The 26,002-nt window shown below is 31.9% G+C and overlaps 3 protein-coding genes across 3 annotated transcripts in view; 1 reads left to right on the top strand and 2 right to left on the bottom strand.

Moving 5' to 3' along the window:
• LOC129217291 (la protein homolog) overlaps positions 1-23,615 on the bottom strand; it is a 40,599-nt gene extending 16,984 nt beyond the window's left edge. The window contains exons 1-10 of the mRNA XM_054851566.1: positions 23,488-23,615; positions 17,868-17,957; positions 15,732-15,801; positions 13,549-13,589; positions 11,741-11,806; positions 7,867-7,968; positions 7,418-7,525; positions 1,222-1,322; positions 1,096-1,143; positions 946-1,009 (exon numbers count right to left, since the gene is read on the bottom strand). Of these exons, the coding sequence (XP_054707541.1) occupies positions 946-1,009; positions 1,096-1,143; positions 1,222-1,322; positions 7,418-7,525; positions 7,867-7,968; positions 11,741-11,806; positions 13,549-13,589; positions 15,732-15,801; positions 17,868-17,948 (681 nt within the window). The 5' untranslated portion in view covers positions 17,949-17,957; positions 23,488-23,615. The remainder of the gene's footprint in view (positions 1-945; positions 1,010-1,095; positions 1,144-1,221; positions 1,323-7,417; positions 7,526-7,866; positions 7,969-11,740; positions 11,807-13,548; positions 13,590-15,731; positions 15,802-17,867; positions 17,958-23,487) is intronic.
• On the bottom strand, positions 19,071-20,982 carry LOC129216513 (major centromere autoantigen B-like). The gene is made up of 2 exons (XM_054850727.1): positions 20,551-20,982; positions 19,071-19,082 (listed from the first exon to the last, which is right to left on the bottom strand). The coding sequence occupies exons 1-2, from the start codon at positions 20,980-20,982 to the stop codon at positions 19,071-19,073; spliced, it is 444 nt and encodes a 147-aa protein (XP_054706702.1).
• Positions 23,616-23,872: 257 nt separating the features above from the next.
• Positions 23,873-26,002, top strand: part of LOC129217290 (putative RNA-binding protein Luc7-like 2) — a 56,378-nt gene continuing 54,248 nt past the window's right edge. Inside the window, exon 1 of the mRNA XM_054851564.1 lies at positions 23,873-24,000. Within this exon, the coding sequence (XP_054707539.1) occupies positions 23,940-24,000 (61 nt within the window). The 5' untranslated portion in view covers positions 23,873-23,939. The remainder of the gene's footprint in view (positions 24,001-26,002) is intronic.

Here is a 26,002-nt window from a genome sequence, read left to right as displayed (position 1 = left end):
GTATTCTCAAAGGCAGTTCTTCCGACGCATCGTAACGCATCGCGGTGTATCAGCGAGTAGTCTCGCCGAGTCATTCGCGATGTATCTGCAAAGGCAGTTCTTCCAACGCATCGCGGTGTATAAGCGAGCCGCAGAGAATCGCGAAGGCCCCGAGCGAGCGCAATCTCGCCGAATCATTATGAGGCCATTCTTCCTTCCGACGCATCGCGGTGTTTCAACGAACGCGGTCTTTCGCAAGCATCGTGGTTCGCTCAGACGTTCTGATGCCGTTGGAAACATCGTGGCGCATCACGATGTATCGTGATACATCGCGTTTCATCGGGAATCGCGGTGTATCGGAAGAACAGTAAATATAAACACCGGCGTGGCGATGACTGCTTGACACCGGTGTTTTGCGATATATCGCCCAGCCCTAGTGGAAACCTTGTGTGAACGGATGTTAAATACTGACAAACTTTCTCCAGGTATTAAATTTTGTTTGTCTAGCTGGGTGGAGTTTGATTCATTCTCGACACTAGGCAGAGTTGGAGCAAGGATTATGCTTTAAATGACCAAAAGTAAGGAGCTAGATTAAGGCATTTCAACTAAGTCCAGCAACATTTTCTAAGATTCAATAAGAAAAGAAAATTTTAGAAAGCAAGTCTTGAGTGACTAGTTAACCGGGTTAAGGGGGACCATTTTACTTTACTGTGAATCAGACTTCGTTGGGACTAAAGCAAAACAAAAACATAAACCAAGTGATCATGATCACTTATCTGGTTGACGGTTGACTACTTATTGAGGTTTTACTGTTTTTCATTTAATTGTTAAAAGAATATAGCATAGTGAAATGTCCTGACGTAAACAATTAAACATTCCCCAGTAATAGTCAAGACTAGTCAAAAGAAAATTTTACTTCACAAAAAAAGGCTATAAGCACTAATTTTAAAATACAGAATTTATTACCGCAACATTTTCTTCATTTTTATTTTCTGTATCTTTTTTTCCAAGTAATTTCTTTTCCTTCTCTCTATGAAATCAAAGCAAACAATGTAAGAAGAACGCTAAATGTTTTGAAATAAACAAAAGAATTAACAATAATTTCAAGATACTTACTTTCTCAAGTTTTCAAAGAAAATATCCTTTCGCTCAATGTAGGCTTTCCTAAAGCATTGATGGTTATTAGATAAATAATTGTAAAACAATAATTTCAAAAACAGTTTGATGATAAATATAACTTACTTTGTTTCTCTAAGCAGTTCCATTCCTTCAAATTTTAAAGATTTATTCTCCAAAAATTTTACAGAATCATCTTTAGTTTCAAAAGTAACAAAAACAGATCCCTGTAACAATTGAAATGAAAATGAAAAATTGAAATAACAATTCTAAAAGATTTGGTTGTTAACTATGAAACAATATTGTATGAAGAACATTAAAACAGAAAAAGAAAAGAAAAAAAGGAACCTTTAAATCCCTGTGATGTGACTGTCACTGACTAGTCCAATGATGTATTTATTGAAATTAAAAGTTATATAAAGTTATATAAATGAAACTATTTGCATACCTTATCAGACATTTTCTTTCCAGCTAAACGATAAATTTAATAAGCTAAGCACTGCATTATCAATACAATTTCCGGCAACCCAGACAGGGATCCTACTTTTCCAGCAGATTAAAAAACAGGGCGTTTTTATGGCACATTTTAAAACTATTTAGGGCCATGCCAATATCGCACACCAATTCTCTTTGATACCTTAAATTAATTTATATTTACCTTTTTTTTTACCTACCACTTATTCATAATTGATGTTATTTTGAAAAGCGTTAAAAAGCACTTATTTTTTACTTGGCAGCAGAGCTTTAAAATGTTATAACTAAAGTTCTAGGGGAACTGTAGAGTTTAATGATAGCTCATTTTAAAAAGAATTACATGCACATTAATTTAATACGTTTATGTAACACTAGCATGTAAGTACACTATATGACCAAAAGTATTGGAACTTTCAAAAAATTCACATTTTCGCAGATTTCTCTATAAATACAAGAGCAATTGCTTTGTAATTTTTTTCACATGAAAAGTATACTCCAGCCGCCATTTTCCAACAAAAAAAGCTTTCTGATCATTTTTTTTTTTGTAAATAGCTGGGAATAAGCTATAAATTTCAGAAATAAATTCAAAAACTATCTAGAATTCATTTTTATATTTTTGTGAAAGTATCTTATACCCATGGAGATATAAGCATTTCTTTCAAAAACGCAATTTTTTTAAAAAAAAGTTTTCGGCTTATATCACTTAGAGTTTTCCATCAAACATCACTAAACTTTCAGAATACTTTACAAGTAGAGAAACATATTAAAATTTGAAGTTAAAATATTGAAAATTTAATGAAATATGAACGTTTAAAGCAATTACTTTTTCACTGCACATGAGCGAAAGATAGCAATTTATAACCTTCAAATAGGCCAAGCTATATCCTACATCTCATAAAAAAAATTCCAGCAATCTAATGAGCCAAATTTTTGTCTAGATGACGAATCGTGAGGTTTCGTTCACAAATAATCCGTTTGTATCATGGATCACCCTGCAACGCTAGCAGGAAAGTGTTGCCAGTTTGCAAACCACCCCCATTACCATTCGTCGCCTATCCAAATACTACAGAAATTCAGCTCATTAGATTGCTGATAACTTTTTTTAATTTTAAAGATATTGAGGTGGAATTTTTTTTATGAGTTGTAGGACATATCTGAGCTTTGGATTACAAAAGTAAAAAATTGCTATTTTTCGCGCATGCCCCGCATGCGCAATGAAAAATTGTTTTAAACCTTCATATTTCATTAAATTTTCAATATTTTAACTTATTTCTGAAATTTATAGCTTATTCCCAGCTATTTACAATGAAAAATGATCAAAAACTTTTTTTTTTTGTTATATCAATTTGTTGTTTGTCCCCTAAATGAATAGTAGATTTAATTTTTGTTGGAAAATAGCAGCTGGACTACACTCTTTATGTGAAAAAAATTACAGAGCAATTGATGATCTTTTATTTCACCAGAAATCCATAAAAATGCGAATTTTTGAAAGTCCCAATACTGTTGGTCATATAATGTACCTTTAAAATAAGTTATTATGCTCCTATAGAACTTAAACACTTAAAAACACTGCTGGCAAGTTAAAAAAAAGTGCTGTTTAACGAATTTCAAAAATTGATTACACATCACTTATGAATGATAAGATTTTTTAAACATATAGATAAACTTAAGACATCAAAGAGTAAGATTGCTAAAAGCTTCAGGAAAATCTGAGAAGTCAAGCTGAGATTTTTTTTTTCATTGATTTGACACAGAATGACAAATCCTAAAAAATTAGGGCCTTTGATTAATGTTTAGGGCTTTTGACAACAAAATATGGTCTTTAGAGAGGCCCCTATAAACAATACTTGAAAATAGGGCCTTTATAGAGACTTTTGAGGGCCGGTGGGAACTCTGCCAGAACAAGTTTTTATTAAATTTAAAGACTAGCTGAAAATAATTTTTTCAGGAATTTAAGACAATTTGCTTACATAAATATTTTCCCTAAATCATTTTTACTTGTTATTTTCCCTTTTAATCAATATATTTATTGCTACTAAATCTGTATCTACAGCATTCTGTGAGCTAGGTTTCATGGAGCTGCAGTTTAAAAGATAAAATTTCAATTGTCACAACAGGCGGCAATTTCACTTAGCATTTTTCAATTTTCAGTTACAAAAGGAATCGGAACTTAAAAAGGTATGCACATAAAGCACAAATGAACTAACTTAATGAATTATTAATCAAGTACTTTAGCCCATGTTTATGAAACAAATTTACATTCAACTTGCAATAAACTTGTAACTCATCACTGTAAAAATATTTAAAATTCTGGAGGCCCCTTCCCCTTTTTTTGTTTTCAAAACAGGAGCAATAGATACCATTAGATACCCCTAGAAACACTACAGCTTTCAAGCCTAAGATGAGTTAAAGACCACTCAAGTTACAAAATTAGTTGATCATGAAACCTATAATATTTCAAAAAAATTAACAGGCTGTAAAACGTAAACCACTTTAGATTCACTAAAAATATTTTATATGCCTTCTTAAGCATAGAAAGAGCAATCATGCAATGCTTTACGAAAACCCGAGCCTGGGTGTTGAACCATGTTTTCTTTTGGTAAATTTTAAACGGTATGAAGGCATGGTTGCCTTTTTGACGGCAGAAACTGCTCTTTGCCAAGCCTGCATCAAAAACTGGTTATAACAAGTAAAAACTGGCGGAAACTAAAAAATATCTTTATTCATTCTAATACTTAATCCTATGTGATTAAGTAAATTTTTAAAAAATCTTAAATCCATTTCATCATTGTAAAAAGTAAAATCCATTGCTAACGCCTTAATTTAGTCCAGAAAGGTAGCATGTGTGGAAATAACATCTGATCGCTCACAATATTAATACATTTACAAGATGCAAATAGATTGAAATTTGAAACACGAGTTTTCCGAATAGTTCAATGCTGCCATAGTTCCAAAAAAAGTTCCTTTATTTATTGAAAGTAAACAAAATAAGCTAATCTAAGGTCCCATATGGCAAAATAATTTAAGATTGTCAAAGACATCAAAATATTTACAAGATGCAAAAGAATAGAAATACCGAACACAGGAAGCAATTTTTCGGGAAGCAACATATCAAATACATGTTCAGAAGAGTGCACTGATGAAATATCTTTGAAAACATTTAAACACAACCCAATAATTTGAAAAGAATATTCTAGCACTAAGAAATCTTTCAAACGCTTTCAAGCAATTGAAAATTATTTTCAAGCACTTTTCAAGGTTTCTCAAGACTGTACAAACAGTAGTAAAAAATTCAAAAGTAAAGCAGCAATATAAAGGCATGTGACCAGAATAGGATGAAAATACTGAAATTTCATCATTGCAATGATAGCAGATCATCTACACCTGCAAATTTACTCATAGGTAGTGATGTAAAATACCTGGGTATTTATTTTTAGGGGTAAATACCCAGGGTATATACCCGGGCGGGTATTTATCTCAAAAACTTATATTCAACTAAAATACTTTTCTGTCTATTCCACTATGTATATACAGTCGAGCCCGCTTAATGGAATAGGCAATTTGCCAGAAAAAATTATTCTAATAAGCGGGATATTCCATTATCCAGGATAAAAATAACACACATCAACGGTGTAGTACATGGGAATTTTATTACATTAAGCGGGATATTCTATTATCCGATATTCCATTAAGCGGGCTCGACTATATAACCAACCATATACAAAACAATAAGTTTTTGCCCCAAAATTGTATTTTGATCACATATTTCAAGAATTATTGTGTGAAACAACTTAGCAATCTAATATGATATTCACATTTAATGTGTTGGATATGCCTAATCAATGTCCCCATCTTTCTTTTTTGTTTTTCACTTTTCAAAGCAAAATTTAAAGTTTTACCAGAACAAAGTGAGTGACCAACTAACGCCTCCAAAATACTAAATGCCTATCGCCTTCTCCCTTTTAACATAGAGCAAAATGATCCCAGTAAGCATATTTTCGGTCTTCTGGCTACTGTCAACCATTAAAGGTCGAAAGCATTAGAAATTAAAAGCGGAGAAAACAGTTGGTTAACTTCAAAATTTAAATTTTAAAATTAACCAATTAACGATTTGATTTGAATTGTTTGGATCCATCGTCATAGCAACACCATCCATGTATTGCCGTCAGGTAGTAGCGTTGTTTGTGTACCCGCGGAGGATCACTTTTAAAGCAAATGTGATAGGCATTTAGTATTTAGGTGGCTTTGGACTAACTGATTGATTACAACTCAAAGCCAAAACTAACTAGTAGCATGATATTATGAAAAATCAAAGATGAGTTGTGCTAGCACCATCTATGTGACAAAATTAAACTTAAATCCCTTTGCTTTACCCCATAAAAAATTAAATTATCCTGCCATCTTATTTAAGTTTTAGAATAGTTCATTCTAAATTCTGACAGTTTTTTGATAAGATTTCATTATGCCTTTAATTAAAGAAATTATAATATATAAATTTTTATATTTCTAATCTTTCATTTTACAGTTTATGTTTTAAAAAGAAAATCATCACCTTTTGATACCACCTAAATTTTTTCTGGCAAAATGCTCAATTACTAGGGGATTTACCCTGCCTTCGGATAAATACCCAAAAAAAATTTACCTTCCCACCGACATCACTAGTTGTGTATATTAAAAATAGTTCAAATAAATTTTCATCATGAAGTACTGGGGAGCAAATGCAAATGAGCAAGGCAACAGAAAACAATTTTTTTTTTTGCTTATTAATGTGAAAACTGTTTCTATATTTGCCACGTTATCACTTAAACAGCAATAAAGTAAATAAATAACATCATAGTCTTAACAACTTCTCAATAAATTCTTCCAAGCATCCCTCATGCTTTTTTTTTTTTTTTTTCATTTTGGATATGACTAACCTAGATTCATTGAACTGCTTATACTTGTCCAATTATGACATTGAAAAGAAAGATTCTTTGGTTCACGACATGTTTCTTTCAAAATTTCATCAAGTCTTCCAATAAAAAATATTATAAACTGTGTAATACATATGTAGGTATCAGTTTCAACAATTATTTCATATTTAGTTTTTTTTTTTAAATTCAGACTTATTTTTTGTATTTTTTTTGTAAAATACCTAGTTTTTGGATATATACCCAGACCTTGGGTAAATACCGGGGAAATACCTAAAAAATATTTACCTACCCACTGGGTATTTACCCGATCCACATCATTACTCATGGGTTTTTATCTCTACATAACTGACTAATTTAATTGGACACATAAATAACACCAGTTGTAGCTGCTGAATTTCGCCTGCAATGCTACTTCTTGTTCTCTACATACAGTATTTTGCTCCCTCAAAAATTAATGAAAAATCACATGTCTGATTATCATTATAATCCAGAGATGTATTTTTAAAAAAGAGCATGGGGAAATCAGAAACAAAAAAAAAAAAAAAAAATGATAAATTTTACAGAAAAGTTGTTCCTCAAAATGGCTACCCCTTGACAGCATTTATAAATCAAATGAAAAAAAAAAGAAAAATCAGGAGGGTTTAGAATTAAGGATTTAACGAAGTACAGAGCATTAAAGGCACAAATGCTATTTCTTTTCTTCCACTATAAATCAAACACAAGGATTGAAAATATATTGTTCACCCTTTGAAATAAGAATTTTCTGGGAATTAATATACTTAAACATTCTGAAAGTTTGCCACTTTCAAAATGTAATTTGTTTCCAGAAAACAAATTATTTTCAGCACAAGTTATATAGTCTCAAAATTTTAAGTCAAGAGCTCTGTAAACATAAATAAAATTTATATAGAAGTATAAAAAAACTCAAAACTTACTTTAAAAGTCTTGTTTGCGGGATTTCGTCTCATAAGAATATTTTCACTGTTGTGAGGTTTAAAGTATTCCAGAAGCTCATCTAATGTTGTTGTCCTTTTAAAACCTTTCTGAAATAAAACAGAAGCATTTTGAAGATATTTCGAGGAAAAAAATAAATAAATAAATTATACTAATTACAATAAGTCAATGCTTCCTCAACTTTGAAATACAGTAAAACCTCTCAAATGCAGAAACTTAACGGAACAAATTTTTTGTCCACAATTGAGAGGTGTCCGTAGGACAGGGGTTAAATAATGTTATTTGTCTTGGGGAATCGGGGAACTGAAAATTGTCCGCATGAGAGGGGTGTCCATTAAGAGGGGTTTTACTGTATTTTAATGGTTTAAACATTTAGTTAATGAGAAAAAAACTGTAGGAAAATTAAATTTTTTGAACGAAATAATTATACCACATAAAGTGTCCTTTCATCTCTTTCTCTTCTATGTTCCTCGTCATTTGCTGGTAGAGGTTTTTCAAGCATTCGTCTAATTTTACTGCCATCTTCACTAACCTATGTACATTTCTTGATCATTAGTTAACATGCAATATTATATGATATACAATATTCCAAGGTAATTTTTAAACAATTGTTACAAAGAATTACCAGCACATTATTGAATAAAATTTTTTTAAAAATCATAATTTTATTTGCTTAATATATGGTTCTTGTTGCATTAAAAAAAAATTTCCAATATAAAAAAAAAATTTAACAGTATTTATTTATTTACATATTTACAATAAAAATAGATTGATGGATAATCTTTACATAATCATCCATCAAATTTCATTTTTTTTTTTTTTTTTTACTATGTTTCCTTATTGTTCTTACCACTGCTATAATATTGTAACCAAATTATGATACACAAGAACTACCTGTTCACGCTTAATAGTTAAAACAATAATGGATTAAAAATAATTTATGATCATCTATGTGCATTAACATACTAGTTGCATTACATACTAGTGTGCATTAACATGTAGTTGGAAAAAAATAATTAGTTAACTTGACAGCCTATTTGTTCATTAAAGTAAAGTCACTTTTTACAGTAAATTCATTTTTCCAAACCAGATATTTCAGCTGGCTAAAAGGATCAGTTTTGTGAGCTATATGTTGGGCACTACAGTATTAGAATTCCCCTATTTCTATGTTCTATTGGCTGACTAATGTCTTCATTTTAAAACCTTCAACATATCAAGATAAACTCTGAAAAATTTAATAATGAACTTTTTACAAGTAGTTGAAACGAACTCGGATGCAATTAAATTACACTTTTTGAGGGAGCGTGGCAAAATCAAGAAAGTGCGAATCCACTACTACAGAATATAAAATATAAGAAATACTGAAAATAATGGTGGGATCAAAATTAGTAATGCCCCAGTAGTAAAACCACATCATAAAAAAAGGTGAGCGGCTGTTACAGAAGAGGATGAAATTGGATTCCAAAATTCGGATTTGTTTTTGAGATCGTTCAGTTTATCTGCAATATTACTAAATCACTCAATATTTCTACCGCTCTTTTAGTAATTGTTGCTTTCTTACTGCCCAAGACATTTTTCCATGACTTGAAATAAATTTCCATGACTTTTCCAGGTCTGAAATTTGTTTATTTTTTTTTTCCATGACTTTCCAGGATTTCCATGACCTGTACGAACCCTGGATTTAACAATTAATTTCATAAATGAAAAATATAAATTTGGGCCATAACCTTGTGTATCAATTGTATACTACACCATACTTGGTTCATAATGATTATTTGTTGCGAAGATAATCTATACATATAATAAAATAAGATGTTTGTGTGTGTGTGGCGCGCTTCCCGGGAAAACGGCAAAGCCTAGAAAGATAAAATTTGGTATACAGGTGCTGTTTTTGCCGAAGATGTGCACCTCGGGCTTCAATTTTTGATATTTTAATTAGAAAAAAAATTATTTAATATTTTATGTATTTTTTTGCACTTTTTAGTACTTTTTACCTCACAAACCCCGAACCAATCGCACCACACAAATATTTTTTGTACTGTAGTGTAGGAAGTTTAATTTTAAATATGATGAATGAAAAAAATTTGAAGACAGCAGTTTTTGTATTTTTTACGAATTTTTGAAAAACCTTTAATTTGCAGTTTTTCCCGGGTTTTATTTTTTCCTAATATCATCCTGCGAGAAGTATCAAAGCCTCATTTCTAAAATTTAAGTTGGTAATAGTAAAAACATTTTGCCCTCTTCAGAAGAAAAAGGTTCTTAAGAATAAGCAATAGTTTTTTTTTTTTTTTTTACAGTTTTTTTAAGCTGAACACATGTCTTTCCATGCATCGGTCGAAAAAAGGTTCTTCATTCCTTTATGCCTCTGACGTCACTACTTGGATTTCGATTCGATATTTACGACGGAATCTCAATCGCAAACAATATTAATCTTTTTTTTTTACAGTTCAGAACCTTTTATCCGGGAACCAAAAAACCGGGAAACCAGAAAACCGGCAATTTTTGCCGATTTTTCCGCCATTTTTTAAAAATACGTATTTTCGGCAATTTTTGAAAAACTAAGATTTTTTTTTTAAATACCTAAAAGAATATGAACGGTTACTTAATAAATACCATATTACTCACGTATAACTCGGGAAAATGTTTACGAAAACAAACTTCAAAGGGTTATTATCCTTTACAAGGAGCAAAATTTCCGAAATATTTTCTTGAATTAAAAAGTACACTCGTAAGTCTGAAATTTTCGTGTTTAATTCCAACTGAAAACTAAAGAAATGAATATTGTCGTATTCTAATGCAATATTTTATTTAATGGCCTTTAATTAAAACCGTTTAGAGCGTAAGTGACGTCGCAAAAGTGCGGGAAACGCCGGAAACCAGATTCGCGAGTTTTCCGCATAGTGATCGTGGAACTTAGAAATCGTTGAACGCAAGACTGTAATAAGGCTGCAAGAACTCACAAAGCAAATTTCTATTGATATGAACTTAATGCAAAAGCAGTAAGAATCAAAAACTACCATAATTGCAAACAGAAAATCTTTACAAATAATTTAAAAGAAAAAAAAACGCGTTCATAAAAACAAATTCATTTATTCACTACAGTAAAAAAAAAAACGCACATTTACGTTCAGCCTTTTTTCTTGCCCTTCTCTTCATTTTCTTTCGTTTTGAAACATCGAAAAGTGGTGGTTTTTATTTTTTCTTTTTCAAACTGAATGTGAGGGTCTAAAACTATTGATTACAGTAATTTAAGTTTTATAAACAATCCGCCAATAGCGATTTTTAGCGATCCAGAAAACCGGGAAATTCAGATATCCGGGATAGCGATGGTCCCAAACTTCCCGGATAATTGGTTCTCTACTGTACTATATAGCTTACTTCTACATTTTATGACGTGAGTCCTTTTTTTGTTTTATTTAGGGACTGCATTTATTTCTTTTTCCATCCCCCCACCCCCAAGCTGGACGTTTTACTGTATCTATGAAACGAAACATTTCATAGTTGTGCACATTTAATTCAATAAAAACAACGAGATTTTCTTTTCTTCATCAAACTTTTTTTTGCACACTACGGGGAATTTCAGAGATAACTTTTTTTTGTTTGCTCAAATTAAATAAAAAAAGCGGTTTTTTGAGTGATCTTTGTTTTTATTATGAAATTTGCGGGGAGGTTAAAATAAATAGAGGTGGATTGTAAAGGTAGATAGCCGCCGAAGGCGGCAATCTTGCCATAAAAATGTGAATGGCACAAAAAAAGATAGAGATGGATTGATTAATACTGCTGCCAAATTTATTTAAACAGCCGCCGAAGGCGGCAAACGCTAAGTAAAAAGGTAAAGTTAGCCAAACAGCCGCTGTGGGTGGCTGCTTGCATAAAAGGCGAATGGCGTAAAAAGGCGAACCAGCTGGTCGCCGCAGGCAACTAGTGCTTAATTAAACTGCCTGAATATAGCTAAATATTACATAGCTGCACTAGAGCATTATCAGCAAGATAGGTTAATAACAAAAAGCATGTGGTTTTGACTTGATTTCTATTTCTCGTGCTATAATTGTAAGTATAGGCATACCAAAAGTCAGTAAACAAACAATAAAAGTTATGTCGTCAGGTATTTTATTATTTTTTATATGCAGGTATTTTAATCATCCTGCAACACACAACAGAACCTAATATAAAGTTTGTTATTGGTTAGTTGGTTGGTTGCAACATTTCTTAGAGCATTGTTCTATTGGTATTTTGTAAAGCTACATGAACAAATAACTATATACAAATATCACTAAATATTAATTCTTAAAACAGTTTTATACCTCAAGCAATTGATTAGGAGATTTTTTCAGGGCTGTTGTTATCACTTCAAAATCTTCAGATAAACTCTGCAAAAGATAAGTTGAAAAAAAAAGTATTATACAGTAATTATTTTCAAGTATACAGTCCATTATAGAAAAGTTAGCTGTTTGCTCGTAAAATTAATTTTAGTAACTTCTTTTTAAAATATTTTTAACAAAATTAGATGCTTCAAATATAGTGTCCAAATATAGAGGAGAACTAAAATGCTTTTAGTATTTTAGAGAGAAATCCATTTTATATATCTAGCACTGTTAGAACTGATGAATATCATGTACATTTACCAACATGGGATTTTTCCAACCCATAGGTGGGCTGCGGGCAGCGTGGTACTGGGCCATGGACACTGATCTTACAGCAAAATAAAACTTGGAGTCTAGTATCCGTTTTTCGGGACAGTTCACTGCTAGGATGTTGCGTCACTAAAAATCTCTGTGTAGGACGTAGTTAATATGTAAGACTAGAGTCAAAAGGGAAAATGCAAGGCTGCCAATTGATAAAAAGACTTTCAACTATGATCCAAAAGTTGTGTGTTAGTAGCTCGATTTTCAGTTCAACTTGTTGAAAAAATAGCAAGGAAAATAAAAACATTTTTATAAACATAACCCTTGAAGTTTAAAATGAGAGTTAACTTTTTATGGTTCTGAGGAAGGGCTTCACACACAGTGAGTGTACATGTGATTTGTCTCGAAACGGTATCGAATAAATGAATGGAACTCTCAAAACCTTAAAAGCGTCTATCAACTAAACATCCAGAGTGTATAGGAACTTGGTATTTCTTTCAAATCAAAAAAAGAAATGTTTCCCAAAATGGGAAAAATTTCAAAAAATCTTCAAACCAGAGCAAACTGAATGCACAAAAGTATTTTTATTAAAATCGCAAAGTCAGATTCAACTTGAAGATATTGTAAAAATTGTTAACTGTTAGGTAAATATTCAAAAACTCCTAAACTGTTTGGTGTTTCGTCTGATGAAACTGGAAGCTAACGCAAACAATTTTTATCGCCATGGAAAGTTCGGTGGCTGTCAACAGGTGAAGTGTTGACAAAATAGTGATTCGGTTCAGTTTTTTTATGGATGATGTAAAATATACTCAAACTAAAGATGTAGCATACATCTAATTTCCTTGTATGATAACACTTATATACACCATACTTGTTTTAAGTGTCTATTTTCCACCAGATTTTACTTGCATGTTTTGTACTTAGTGGGCCTCAAAATTTTTCTCACAAAGTTGGTGGGCCGCAAACCTAAAAAGATTGGAAACCGCTGATTTACAGTACAAAAAAAAATAAAGATTACACTGGGATAGTTGGAAAATTGTGAATTACATCCAATAAGATGCTTTCCTCCTTCAAAGTTTGCATTTATTATTGTTGAACCCCATTCTTTAAATTAAAGTTGCTGATATTTTTATACTATTCAAAGCCTCCCCCCCCCCCCATCTTTAACAACACAAAACACACTTTGACAATACACAAATGGTGCAATTTTAGGCCAACAAATAAGTTTGCTATTTAGTGCTTTTTCAAAAGCAAAGGAATTTTAAGATAAAATACAAGTACAAGTTAGATGAGATTCTTTATCCTTGGGATAGTACAGGAAAGAATTGCATATTATAAACAAGAATTTAAATCCATCCAACTTAGGCATTACATATCAACAAAATAATTTACATACTATCGGATTTTTTTAGTTATAACATTAAACTATGATGTTTTAAGTATTGCTAAAATAACATAAAAAAAGATTGTGACTTATTGTACATTACCTTTAAACGTTTGAATTTAATCATGGTTTCCATAGGAACCCCTACATGCATTAAGGAAAATAAGAGATTTACAACAGAATGTACATATTTTAATAATAAAAATGCAGATGCAACCTGATTTCAAAATGTGCAAAAAATTGAAACTACAGCTTAAAAAACAACTAAAGTGCTTAAATTTTTATGCCATATCCATAAAAATGGATACATATGTTACTTCCATGTTATTAGCGCAATATGAGTATATATTCTGATCACTTAAATGCTGCCATTCATTTGTAAGCAACCAATAAATCTTGAGGAATAACCAATTGGCAAAACTATCCTTATCAACTTGACACAATGACGAACACATATCTGACTCGCCTAGAGATACACATACATCACTTTAGCTTCCGAAGGATGCAAAAAACTTCTCACCTTTTTGGAGTTCTAAACACAGGGGGCACCAGACACCAAAGCAAACTGTTCAAAATCTGCAGTAAAATAGATTTTACCACCCGTGTTCTGGTCTTAACTCATTTTCAATAATATCTGATCAGGGGAGCAAGTTGCAAAAAAAAATCTCAAAACTTAAATTTTTAAAACGAAAAAGAGACGCGTAAGAAAATGAAATGTGTTCCAAAATAAAAATAAATACACAATAAAGAACTATGACGATAGCTTAAAAAATAAAATTATAACTAAATTATTACACTTTAGTGAAGAACAATTTACTACTTATCCCCAGAAAATGAGTAGTAGTCAATAAATATAATAAAATAAGGTAGGTGTGTGTGCGTGGCGCGCATCCCGGGAAAATGGTAAGGTCTAGAAAGATGAAATTTGGTATACAGGTGCAATTTTTGCTGACAATGGGCACTTTAGGCTTTGATTTTTGATATTTTAATTTGAAAAAAAGTTATTTAATGCTTTCGCTGAGTTTTGCATTTTTTACCTTGTAAACCCCGAACCAATCGTGCCAACCTTTTTTTTTTTTTAAACTATAGTGTAGGAAATTTAATTATAAATGTGATGAACAAAAAACATTTTTAAAATAGAACGGTTTTCGTATTTTTTTATGAATTTTTGAAAAACCTGTGTTTTGCATTTTTTTTCCTGGTTTTAATTTTTTTTAAACTCATCCCACAGAAAGCATAAGAGCCTCTATTCTAAAATTAACGTTGGTAATAGTAAAAACACTTCGCTCACTTCAGAAGAAAAAAGTTTCCAAAAATACGCCATACAGGGTTCATACTCTATTCAGATGAAAAATTTCCATAACTTTTTCATGACTTCATAACATTTTTTATGACCCTGTTATACGAAGTGAATAGTACGATGTATTTAATATCAAACTCAATCATTTTTGGAAATGAGCATTTGCAAAACTTCTACGCGAATGCTACTACCTCATCAAAACACTTACTTTGAAAGAAAAAATATCAGTGTACCCTGCAAAAACTTAACTATTCTTATTTTTCATCATAAAATTTTAGTAAAGTAAAAATACAGGGAATGCAATATACAGATGGAAATTCTAATAAATATTTAATAAATAAAGCAAAATGATAGTGAACGGGACAAAAGTTGAATTTGTCGTTACTAAGTTTCAATGAATTTCCTTCAAAATAAAAACATTGCTTTTTGGTGTCAACAGTGCACTTAATCATCCATCTAACTCGACTGCAATTTGGTTCTTAAAAGTAAAGCCAATCTTCAATAATTTATTTTTTCTAAACCAGATAATCATGAAAAACCAGTAATGAATATATCTTCAGAATCAAATGTACTTGTTTACTTATTTTCAATCGCATACATAAATAAATAGATTTTGGAAAATCAAGAAGTGTTTGATTCTTGACACTGAACATAGCAAAAGGCCACATGGATCAGTTTCACAGGCCATATGTTTTCACTACTGTTTTAAAGTACACGAATTTCCCTATTTCTGTTTTTTTTTATTTTAATTTGTTTATGGAACACTCCATGTTAAATTTATAATGAAAAGGTGAGGAAAATGTTATCAGGTTTCGAAAGTTACCAAAATGTACTTTTACAAAATGACCTTCATATTAGCAGAATGGAGAGTTTTGTTTGGTTGAGCATCTTGGAATACTTTGAGGAACTATTCATAAAACGTGTAAAGTTATTTAATTGAACATGAATACACAGGCAATACATTTCAAATCTTATGAAAAGGATACAGCCATCATCTTGTTTAACCAGTTCGCCTAAAAATTTGTCTCTGGCCAAATTGTAGTTTCCAAAATAGTACTAAATAAAAGATTTATAAACATTAGACATTATAAATATTAAAAATTGAAAAAAAAAAAAACTTTTAAACATGCTTAAAATCACTTTTAGAACCATATATTTCTATTGCATAATAAAAAGTTACTTGTTAAGCACCAAAAAGCTTCAAATTAACACTTACACTTTAAAAATATTAATTTGGCAAATAGGTGTGTGTTAGTATAATTCTGGATTCATTGCTGTTGTTAGTTACTAAAGGTCAAGATTAGAGAAGTACCGAGTACTCGGTAACTACTCGATACTCGACCTATTCGCCGAGTACTCGGGACTCGGCCGAATTTTGGTCAGGTTCTCGGCCAATACCGAGTAGTTGTAAAAAATGGAATCTTGTTCAAAGCAAATTTTACAATTAATAAAAAAGTGCAAGCATATAATATACTGCAATCATTTACAATCCAAATTTACAAGACAAATTTAAATTTTGAGAATAATGAAGTTTGTTATACTTCAATGGAATAAATCCTTCATTTTAATGCCCCAAAGTTAATGAAACTTATTCATTAAAAATGAGGCAAAAAGTCGGGAAAATATGAAATTTTTATATTATTAAATAGATTTTTGCCACAAACATATTTATTAGAAGCAGAAAAATACCTTTTCTTAAATAATAAAACAACATTAAGAGCACAAATGTACAGGAACACTGCAGACATGTGTTTTGGCATTACAAGAAATGCTTTTTTCAATGCACAAAAAGTGAGCTTATAGATTTAAATAATTCGACAAAAGTCGGATTTTTTTGACATTCATTAGCTCGCATTTTATGCACTAAAAAAGACATTCTTTGTAATGCAGAAACACGTGTCTGCAGTGCTCCTGTACATTTGTGCTTTTAACATTGCTTCATTTGCTTCTAAAAATTATTTATCTTTGGCTGACTAGAAGTACATAGATTGATATAATTTGTTTTAATTCCAACTTGATTAATCCTACCTTTTATTTATTTCTTAATTTTTAAAATAACTTATTTGTAAAATTATTGATACAAAATCTTTTAAATGCATAATTAAATTTCAGGCGGAATTTTTGTTTTAAAAACTATTCTTTGGACATGGAGGTCTCTACAACTGTTCCAATGAGTTCAAAATTCATCACGTGTGTCGGTGGATCTTCTTAAAACATAATTGAAACTCGGTACTCGGCCAAAGTGCGACTCGGTACGTCTCTAGTTTGTATAGCCAACTCCCATTATGTCTGATTTGAAATTGTTACTAAATGTGATTTTAGTGTATTATTTTGAATTTGATAAAAGATATTATTAAATGATACAAATAATGGAACTTAAGGCAGTATTATACAGTAGATGGATAAAATTTTTAGTAAGACTGCCTTTTTATTTTAATCATGCATTCATGAAAGCAAGAAGAGAACCTTTCTCATTAATTTATCAACATATTTTGAAGATAATAAGATATTGATGTTAATTAATGATTATCAGGTAATGCACAGCAAATGCATTTGAATCAGCAAGCACACATCTGTATTATTGAATTATGGAGAAATCAATCAAGAGGCTTATGAGTTTTAATTGCAAATGCATATATCTCATAGGCTTAAGATTTTAGAGATGGTAATGTGTGTTTGAAGAAAGTAAAGAAGCAAATGGACTAAAAGATCAGTTCTGAATTTATTTACTTTGGAACATTTTCCTGTTTATTTTTAAGATAAGAAATTTTGGAGTTTTGAAGTTCTAGCATATTTCGTATTTCAATAACATCGTCTTGATAACTTTAGTTCAAGGCTTTTTATTAGGGCATGGATTTTTATTAGTGTGTACCTTAGAAAGAAATACATTTGGTCAATATTCAGCTTTTATGTATTACAAGACAGAAGCATTGTTTGACAGATCTTTACTTAGTCTTTTCAGTAATTAAGATTTCCAGAAAACATGGAAAGACATCAAAGGAAGTATCACAGGAAAAATTATAATTATTCATGTTTGCATATGTTAATATGTTATGTTAGTTAAGTGTCATAAGATGTAATGAAAATTTACTAAGAGTAACACAAAAGTTAAAAGAGCTTACCTCAACTTGACGTATAATTTTTGCTTCTAAATCGGAAATTTCTTTTCCTTCTTCATTTGCACAAGTATTTTCTTCACCCATTATAGAAACCTAATTTTAAAAAAAAATCATGAGAAGAAAATGTATCAAAGATTTCATTTGGAGTGTAGAAGTATACTTAGTAACAGGAACAAAATTAACAACTAGAATCTATTTATAGAGATCGGAAAATCAGGGTTCGTTGATTTAAATCATGATTCAAATCAAGTGATTTTTTTTAAAATCAGATTTAACCCCATTGACTTGAATCATGAGAATTTTTAGCAAAACCATTGATTAAAATCAGTTGATTTTATGAATTAATCTTGCATTTTTAGAATGATCTATTTTCCTCAATTTAGTGGTCCGGACTTGACGCATTGAATGTTTATACTCCTTGATTTAACGTTAACTTTTTCCAGCCCCTTGACAATCGTTTAATCGAGGTTATACTGTATAACTGAGAAGCTTTTAGAGAATATGGCTTAAGATCTATTTGTAAACTCTGGATTAAGTTATGGCAGACTTAGCAGAACACTGCGGGACAACTCTCAACTCTAGTCAAACTTCTTCCTGTCATTTTTGGTTGGTCAAATGGCAAAAAGTATGACTTTCAATTACGAAGTAAAAAATTATATATTGAACAGCAAGAATACGAATATGAGGTTGATTGTGTTATTGCCTCAAATATGATTTTCGTAGTACAGTCGCCGCTCGATATAACGACCGTCTCCGTTCCACAGAAAAAGGTCTTTGTAACGAGTGGTCGCTATAAGGGATAGAATTTTTTTAAAATACACATGCATCATTAATGTTCCGTAGCTCCATTAAAATTGGCAACTTTCAAAGATTTTAATTAAATGTTTAAATTATTTTCATTTTTATCTTTAAAAAAGATAATTGTTTTATCTTCACATTATTTTTATCATTAAAAAAATTATGAGTGTAAAATATTACAACAAAATATTAAAAAGACTTTAAAGTAGAAAAATTTTTAAAAAAAATTATTTCATACTTACAGATAAGTTATTTTCTCATGAAAAAATCAGAAATAGTTGTTTGCTTTTTTAGCACATGGGATTTTTGCAGAACATAGCAGTGTTCGCGCTCAACTATCCGTAACCTGGGTCCCAGGGACCCATTAATGAAATAGATTTGGGTCCTTTGGTGAAAAAAATGAGTCCTTTAAATTTTAAACTGAAAATTTTAGCATATAAATGAATAATATACAACTATTTATACTTAGGGAAAAGAAACTATCCATAGTTATTTAAAAAAAGGTATAAAATAAACTAAATTGTTTAATTTTGCCCTTTTTTTCTGTGATTATCATATTTTCAAATGATACACTTGCAAGACATAGTTATTTGAGAAACTATTTAGTCAGTTACAATGAGATAAACTCAAAATTTACTTTAAAGTTGGATTTTACCATGAAATAAAAAACAAATGCCTTTGATTGATCAAGCAGAAAGCATTCCCTTAACCTTTGCTTTCATGAACATTTTTCTATGTGAAAAAAGCAAACAGCCCCCCCCCCCCCCCCCATGAATTATCAATTATCATTGGCAATTTCATAGAAATAGAAAAAAATCGCAAGTGAATTAACCCAACGCAAAAATCTCGATCGCAAAAACGAAACATTTTCTCACATGTGTATGAAAATTGCTCATTTGCAATCTTAAATTAGAAAATTTGACTTCATTTTCACTCTTTCAAAATATCTGTGTTGGCTTTCGTGCTATTTTTAAAATCTCGCCATTTTCAAAATGGCGCGATCGATTAATACATGACTTTTGCAAGTCCAAATAAAAATAGCCCATCAGAAATAGGTGAATTACTAGAAAGCGAACAAGGTTAAAGTGCTTTTGTATAAAATTCATATTCATAAGCAATTTAACAAGAAAAATGTGAAGTTCAGAACTTTGTGTTTAGCGCGATCAGGAAAGTGCTCGCCTTCGCCATTTTTTTTCTCCCCTCCTTTTATTGGGGATGCAAGATAATGATTTTCAAAAGTAATTCTGGTTACATGAATGCAGAATAGATAAGCTTTTAGTTTACAGTTGTCCTGTATTAATCCTGAAGATTGCATTAAAACCACTCTTACTTTTGGTCTTTATTGTTGTTTTCAGGAATTCCCCCAAGATAAAAGTTGAGGGAGAAGAGTTGAGGGATTCTTAGAATTCAGTACAATGGGCTATTTATGAAGATGCAATATTTTGCTTCCTGAGCTCTGCCCAGGAGGTCACTGTAAGCTCCAGTCTTATCACTAAAATTCCATTGACTGGTCAACAGTAGTGATGTGTTTGAATAGATGATAAAGAGATAGGGTCATTTTAATCCTTTTCTGTTGATTCTCCTGGTCATTGAAGCTTAAAAGCATTCACTAGATATATCTTTACAGCATTTTCGCCATTTTTTTTTTTTTTGGTTTTTATCTTTTAGGTGTTCTGGGTCCCCAGGACCCGAATTTTCGCGGAAGTTGCGTCCCTTTCCCGCGAATTTGCGTAAAAAACCCGCTATAGCGCGTAAACGCGAACCCTGCATAGTTTTCCATTTCAGTAAGAGATGTTAAATAATGTTCTGTATTTTCTTGCCTTTCAAAAAAACATTTTAAAGTCTCTATAGCATTAGAAACATTTTTTATAGTAGGAGCGTTGGTTACAATTTCATTTTCTTCTTCATCTGATGATGATACAGCAATTTCTTCCTGTCTACAATATCGAGAAATTAATTCATCTTCTGTCAAATGTTCGACACATTCTAAGTCATCATCTATTTTAGCGTAATCCTTTAAGTTTAACGTCTCATCCAATTGCATTTTGTTAGAAATTTCTTGCAACATTTCCTCTTCTTCATCGAAATTTTCATTTTCGATTGCTTGAACAACCATTTCAGCAGTAGATTTTATTTCCTCGGGTTTTTTAAAACCAGCATGATGAAAGCAATTCGTGATGGTTTTCTCTGAGACGCCATTCCATGCTGCTTTAGACAGATGCAAAGCTGCGAGGACATCCACTTTGTACTCCTCACCTTCGTCGAGTGCAGAAACAATCCTTCGCAGCAGTAACTTTCTGTAATTGCGTTTAAAGGACATGATGACACCTTGGTCTAGAGGCTGAAGAACAGACGTGGCATTAGGCGGAAAATATTCCACAGTAATTGATTTTAACCCCTTCAGTTTGGGATGAGCCGAACAGTTATCAATCACGAGAATAATTTTCCTACCCTGAATTGTCATTTGCTTATCCAAGCAACGTAGCCATTCCTCAAAAATAACAGATGTCATCCACGATTTGTTGTTGTTTTTATAAGTGACAGGCAAGGTTTTGATTCCTTTAAAACACCTCGGCTTTTTTGATTTTCCTATCGCTAAGAGTGGGAGTTTCTCGGTACCAGACATATTTGAGCATAAAAGAAGTGTTAGTCTCTGTTTGGCTTCTTTCCCTCCACTTGCCGTTTCGTTTTTCAAAACAAAAGATTTATCAGGTTTCATCATAAAGAACAGGCCAGTCTCATCTGCGTTAAAAATATCTTCCGGGGCATAATTTTCGATAATTTCTTTCAGCTTTTCTTCTTTCCACCTGCTCACTGCTTCTTTATTCACTGAACCACTTTCGCCACAAAGCTTCCGTAATGAAAGACCATGCCTGATTTTAAATTTCTGTAACCATCCATCCGAAGCTTTGAATGCAGTTTCGTCAATGTCCATTTTTTGAGCAAAACTTAGAGCTTTTGACTTTAACAAATTTCCATCTATTGGAACATTTTTTAATCGCATTATTTTTAGCCATTCATATAATCCTTCTTCAAGCTTCTGAAATTTCCCTTCGCGGGACCTATTTCTGGATGATTTGACTTCTATTTCTTCTTTTTTCAAAATTGAATCCCGGCTCTTAATGATGCCAAATAGGGTGCTTTTGGGAATTTTGAAAGCCCTTGCAATTTCACATTTTTTCAGCGCTTTTTTATCTACTTCTCTTAAGATTTCAATTTTAGTCTCTAGACTCATCGCTTTGCGTACATTTGAAGCTGCCATCTCATTCAATTGCGAAGAAATACGTAGTGCTTGGTCAGTTGGTAACTAAAGAATCTACCAAAGTCTTTTCACTTCTTCCCCCACCAGAGGATGACTAATACAAGACACATGACCTAGAACCTGTCCAGGTTCAGATTGAAGAGCAGGTTATTTGTCCACGAACCTCTTATCACATTTCTGGAAGCAGAACATCTGAGCTGACAAGACATCTGCACTGACAGCAAGGCTCCAAGGTTCCTCTTATTTCAGAGAATCGAATCTTAAAATCCATGCAGTTCAAACACCAAACTACCATACCAATACATTTGTCAACCCCTTTTTCTAAGGTATCCGGAAATTTCATGTTTCCTTTCCCTCTATTCTTTCCGTGCTGTGGCGTGAGTGGGAATTCCCCTCCCACCTGTCAAGTCAGACTGAACACTGAAGACTCCATGCAGCTTGTCTCTAAACAATAATCAAGGTCATTTCAGGTTGCAAAAATGTTCTACTAAGAAAAATACCGGAAATAGTTTTCGCTGAATTCGGTCGCTATATTGGATTAAGCAATACAAACGGTCTTTATACCGAAAGCAAATTAACATAGAGTTTATAGGGGTAAAGTTGGGACTTTTACCACTGGTCGTTATAATGGAATGGTCTTTATAATGTGTGGTCGTTTATAACGAGCGTCGACTGTACAAACCTTTGGGACGAAAAAAAAAAACAGAATAGCATATGTTCATGATTTAAGACCACTTTTCAATGCAAGTTAAATGATTGCAAAATTGGCATGAAATATACGTGTGCTAATCTGATTCTGGACAAAGCTTTAGAAGTAGATTTCAATAGAAACACTTCTTGGTTTCTCATTGTTTATGTTTTTAAGTGTGAGAGGGATAAAGGGAAAATACTCAATACCATGGGGAAACACAACAAGACACATTCAATTGAGCATTATCTTTCTGAAATTCAGGGGAAGGGGGCAACTGACTTCTCTGATACTTGAAATGATGAGTCTGACCAATTACCTCCATAGAGAATAAGTAACTTCTTTTAGCCCCACTCATCCATTTCCAACGTAAAATATGGTCTTATCAGCTAAAAACAATTGGTTTCCTACTATATACCAACTATAAAATTCAGTCAACATTACGCTGCCGAATTATTAGTCCCCAGTTTATATTGTGAACTTTTTTATTGGCAAGTTATGTCAAGATCGCTGGTTTCAGTCTATGCAAAGTATATTTTCAAACATTTGAGACAATTTTACTCGAATCCGACTGAAAACAATTCAGCATAAGCAATAGATCAAGAGAGCATTTTAGTGAGAGCAAATTCATGGCAGCAAATTTAAAAATATTTTTTTTTAAGATGCAGGTTCAAACTGAGGCGATAAAAAATTGAAACTTATGCTGATTTATAGAGCCTGAAACAGAATATTAGGAAAAATAAGGGTGTTCATAGTATAATTACCACGTGCTGAGCGACTGACTTGAACATTAAAAAAAAGTACGTCCATACACCATATTTCTTCACAGAAGTGAAAAATATGTAAAAGAAAGGATAAAAAATACAAAAGCTTACCAATGTCAAGTTAAATTAATTAAAAACACTACTTTTTACGACGCTAACCGGTTTCCAAAATGAAATTGAAAACACGACTGCTGCTCAGGGATATTGCCACGAATTTTGGATATGCAGAAAAACTCAAATGTACGGATCGATATACGGATGTACGGATCGCAGAGGGAAATCAAGGTCTCAAAGTCTTATTACAGTAGAAATTCTACTTATTTCAGAGGAAAACCAAACAAAAATTTAGCGTTAATGTAGGTTAAATTAAATAGAAGTATCGATCACCGATTTTTCGTACGTATTTCATAGTTCAATATTTCTTTTACTTTCTGGCAATAAACTGTTTTCTATGGTGATTGGTTTAATTGTTATTTATTTTCCACAGGTGCGCATGCTTTGATTCACTTAAGTGCGTGGACTTACTTGCAGAAGTTTTAGGTTAAAAAATTAGTTAAATAAGAATGTCGGCACACGAACAAATGCGACTAATGCTAGATGAACTGATGGGAACCTGTCGTAATGGTAACTTTAGTGTTGCATTTTTCATTCCTTACATGTCTACTACTCAGCAGAATAATTTAAAAAATTCACGTGTTCGCTTCTGTAATTAAATTTTCTTTCAGATGTTAAAGATATTTTCACAGCAAATTACGAATGGAAAATGAAATCTTTGTAAAAATTCTGAGAGAACCCATTTTCTTTTATTCAAATTACAAATTTGCTTTTTCTTTCTTTCTTTTTTTTTAATAGTCTAATTGTTTAGTAAATTTTGTTTTGAACTGTTGATAATTTCGGCAACTGATAAACTAACCCCAAGACATTTTTGCAAGCAAAATAACAGCTTTTCAGTTTTAGAAAGAGACCCCCACCTGCTCCTTGCTGTTCACCAATTCCTCCCTCAAAGCCTATTTATTGTAAGAAAAATCTTTGATTATAAATTACAATTACCACCATATAGCCATTGCCATTACAGAATTGCAAGCAAAGGCTGCAGTTTTGCCCTTGTTTTTGGCTTGTCAGCCTGAAATAGCCATAATGCAAAAAAAAAAAAAAAAAAAAAAAAGACAAAAAAAAAAAAACATGAAAGAAGATGAATGTATCTTATTTAGAGTGTTTTTTAACGATAACTATTTCTCAACATTTGACATCAACAAGACATGAGCTATAGTACAGCTTGAGGACTTTGTATTTTCCAGGGATGACGTTTTACTTCATTTGAAAAAAGTTAAACAGACTAAGGCTCCGGGACCAGCTAATATTTATCCAAAAATTTTAGTTGAATGTGCAGAGGAATTAGCAGATGTAATTGTAAATATTTTCAATGCGTCTTATAACTCGGGGACTGTGCCAGAGGACTGGAAGCTGGCTAACATTACACTGCTCTTCTAGAAGGGTCTAAAGAGAGTACTTCAGTGGTTTGCAAAATTTTTGAAACATTGATAAAAATTAAGATAGTATATTTTTTAGGGACTAATAATCTATTGACTAGTTTTCAGTACGGTTTCAGGAAAGGTAAATCTTGTGCAACTAATTTATTATATTTCTATGACAAAGTTATCATGGCTTTGGACAATAAAAAGCCTGTAGTTGTTTACACTGATTTTCAAAAAGCTTTCGATAAGGTACCACATGTTGCTCTACTTAGCAAATTAGCTGATATAGGAATAGGAGGGAAAACTTTCATTTGGGTAAAAAAATTGGCTGACATGAAGGAAACAAAGGGTAGTTGTAAGGGGAATTTATTCTAATTGGAGTGAGATTTTAAGCGGGTTTCCTCAAGGATCAGTGTTAGGGCCTGTTTTGTTCATTGTTTTTATAAATGATATTTATAAAAATATTTCTGGGAACATGAATTGTTTTTGCTGATAATGTTAAAGTTATGGGGAGTGTGGAAAATGAACAAGCAAATCAGCTGCAAGAGGATCTAGATCATATTACAGAGTGGGCTGATAAAATGGGGTATGGCTGTTAATGTTGGAAAAATGTCAAGTGCGACATTTAGGGCATGGAAATAAGTGTACAAGTTATTATTTGCAAGGTTCAGTCATTAGTCAGGCAGAAAAGGTGCTGATCTGGGTGTTTTAATTAGTCAGGATTTAAAGTTCAGCCAACAGTTCATCAGTAGATCTATTTCAAACAAATCTAAAGAAGTTCTTCTGCCCTTATATAGAAGTTTGTTAAGACCTCATTTGGAGTATGCTGTTCAGTTTTGGTCTCCTTAACTTAAGAAAGATATTAATGTATTGGAAAGTGTTCAAAGGCGGCTACAAGGCTAATAAATGGACTTTCTCATTTAGACTATGATACCAGGCTTAGAAGGCTAAAAATGTACAGTCTTGAGCAAAGAAGAGACCGAGGGGACATGATTCAGTTGTTTAAATTTATTAAAATGAAACATGTTACGGGGCAGAAGTTTAGCACTGAAAACAGGACAAGGGGTCATTGTTTTAAGCTATTTGAATCTCAGGCTAACATGGATATTAGGAAAAATTATTATAGCAGGGTAGTGGAACCTTGGAACAGC

The sequence above is a fragment of the Uloborus diversus genome, chromosome 2 (genome assembly GCF_026930045.1).
Source record: "Uloborus diversus isolate 005 chromosome 2, Udiv.v.3.1, whole genome shotgun sequence".
NCBI lineage: Eukaryota > Metazoa > Arthropoda > Arachnida > Araneae > Uloboridae > Uloborus > Uloborus diversus.
The sequence above is the reverse complement of the archived record's forward strand: the minus strand, read 5'-3'. Positions and strand labels throughout refer to the sequence as shown.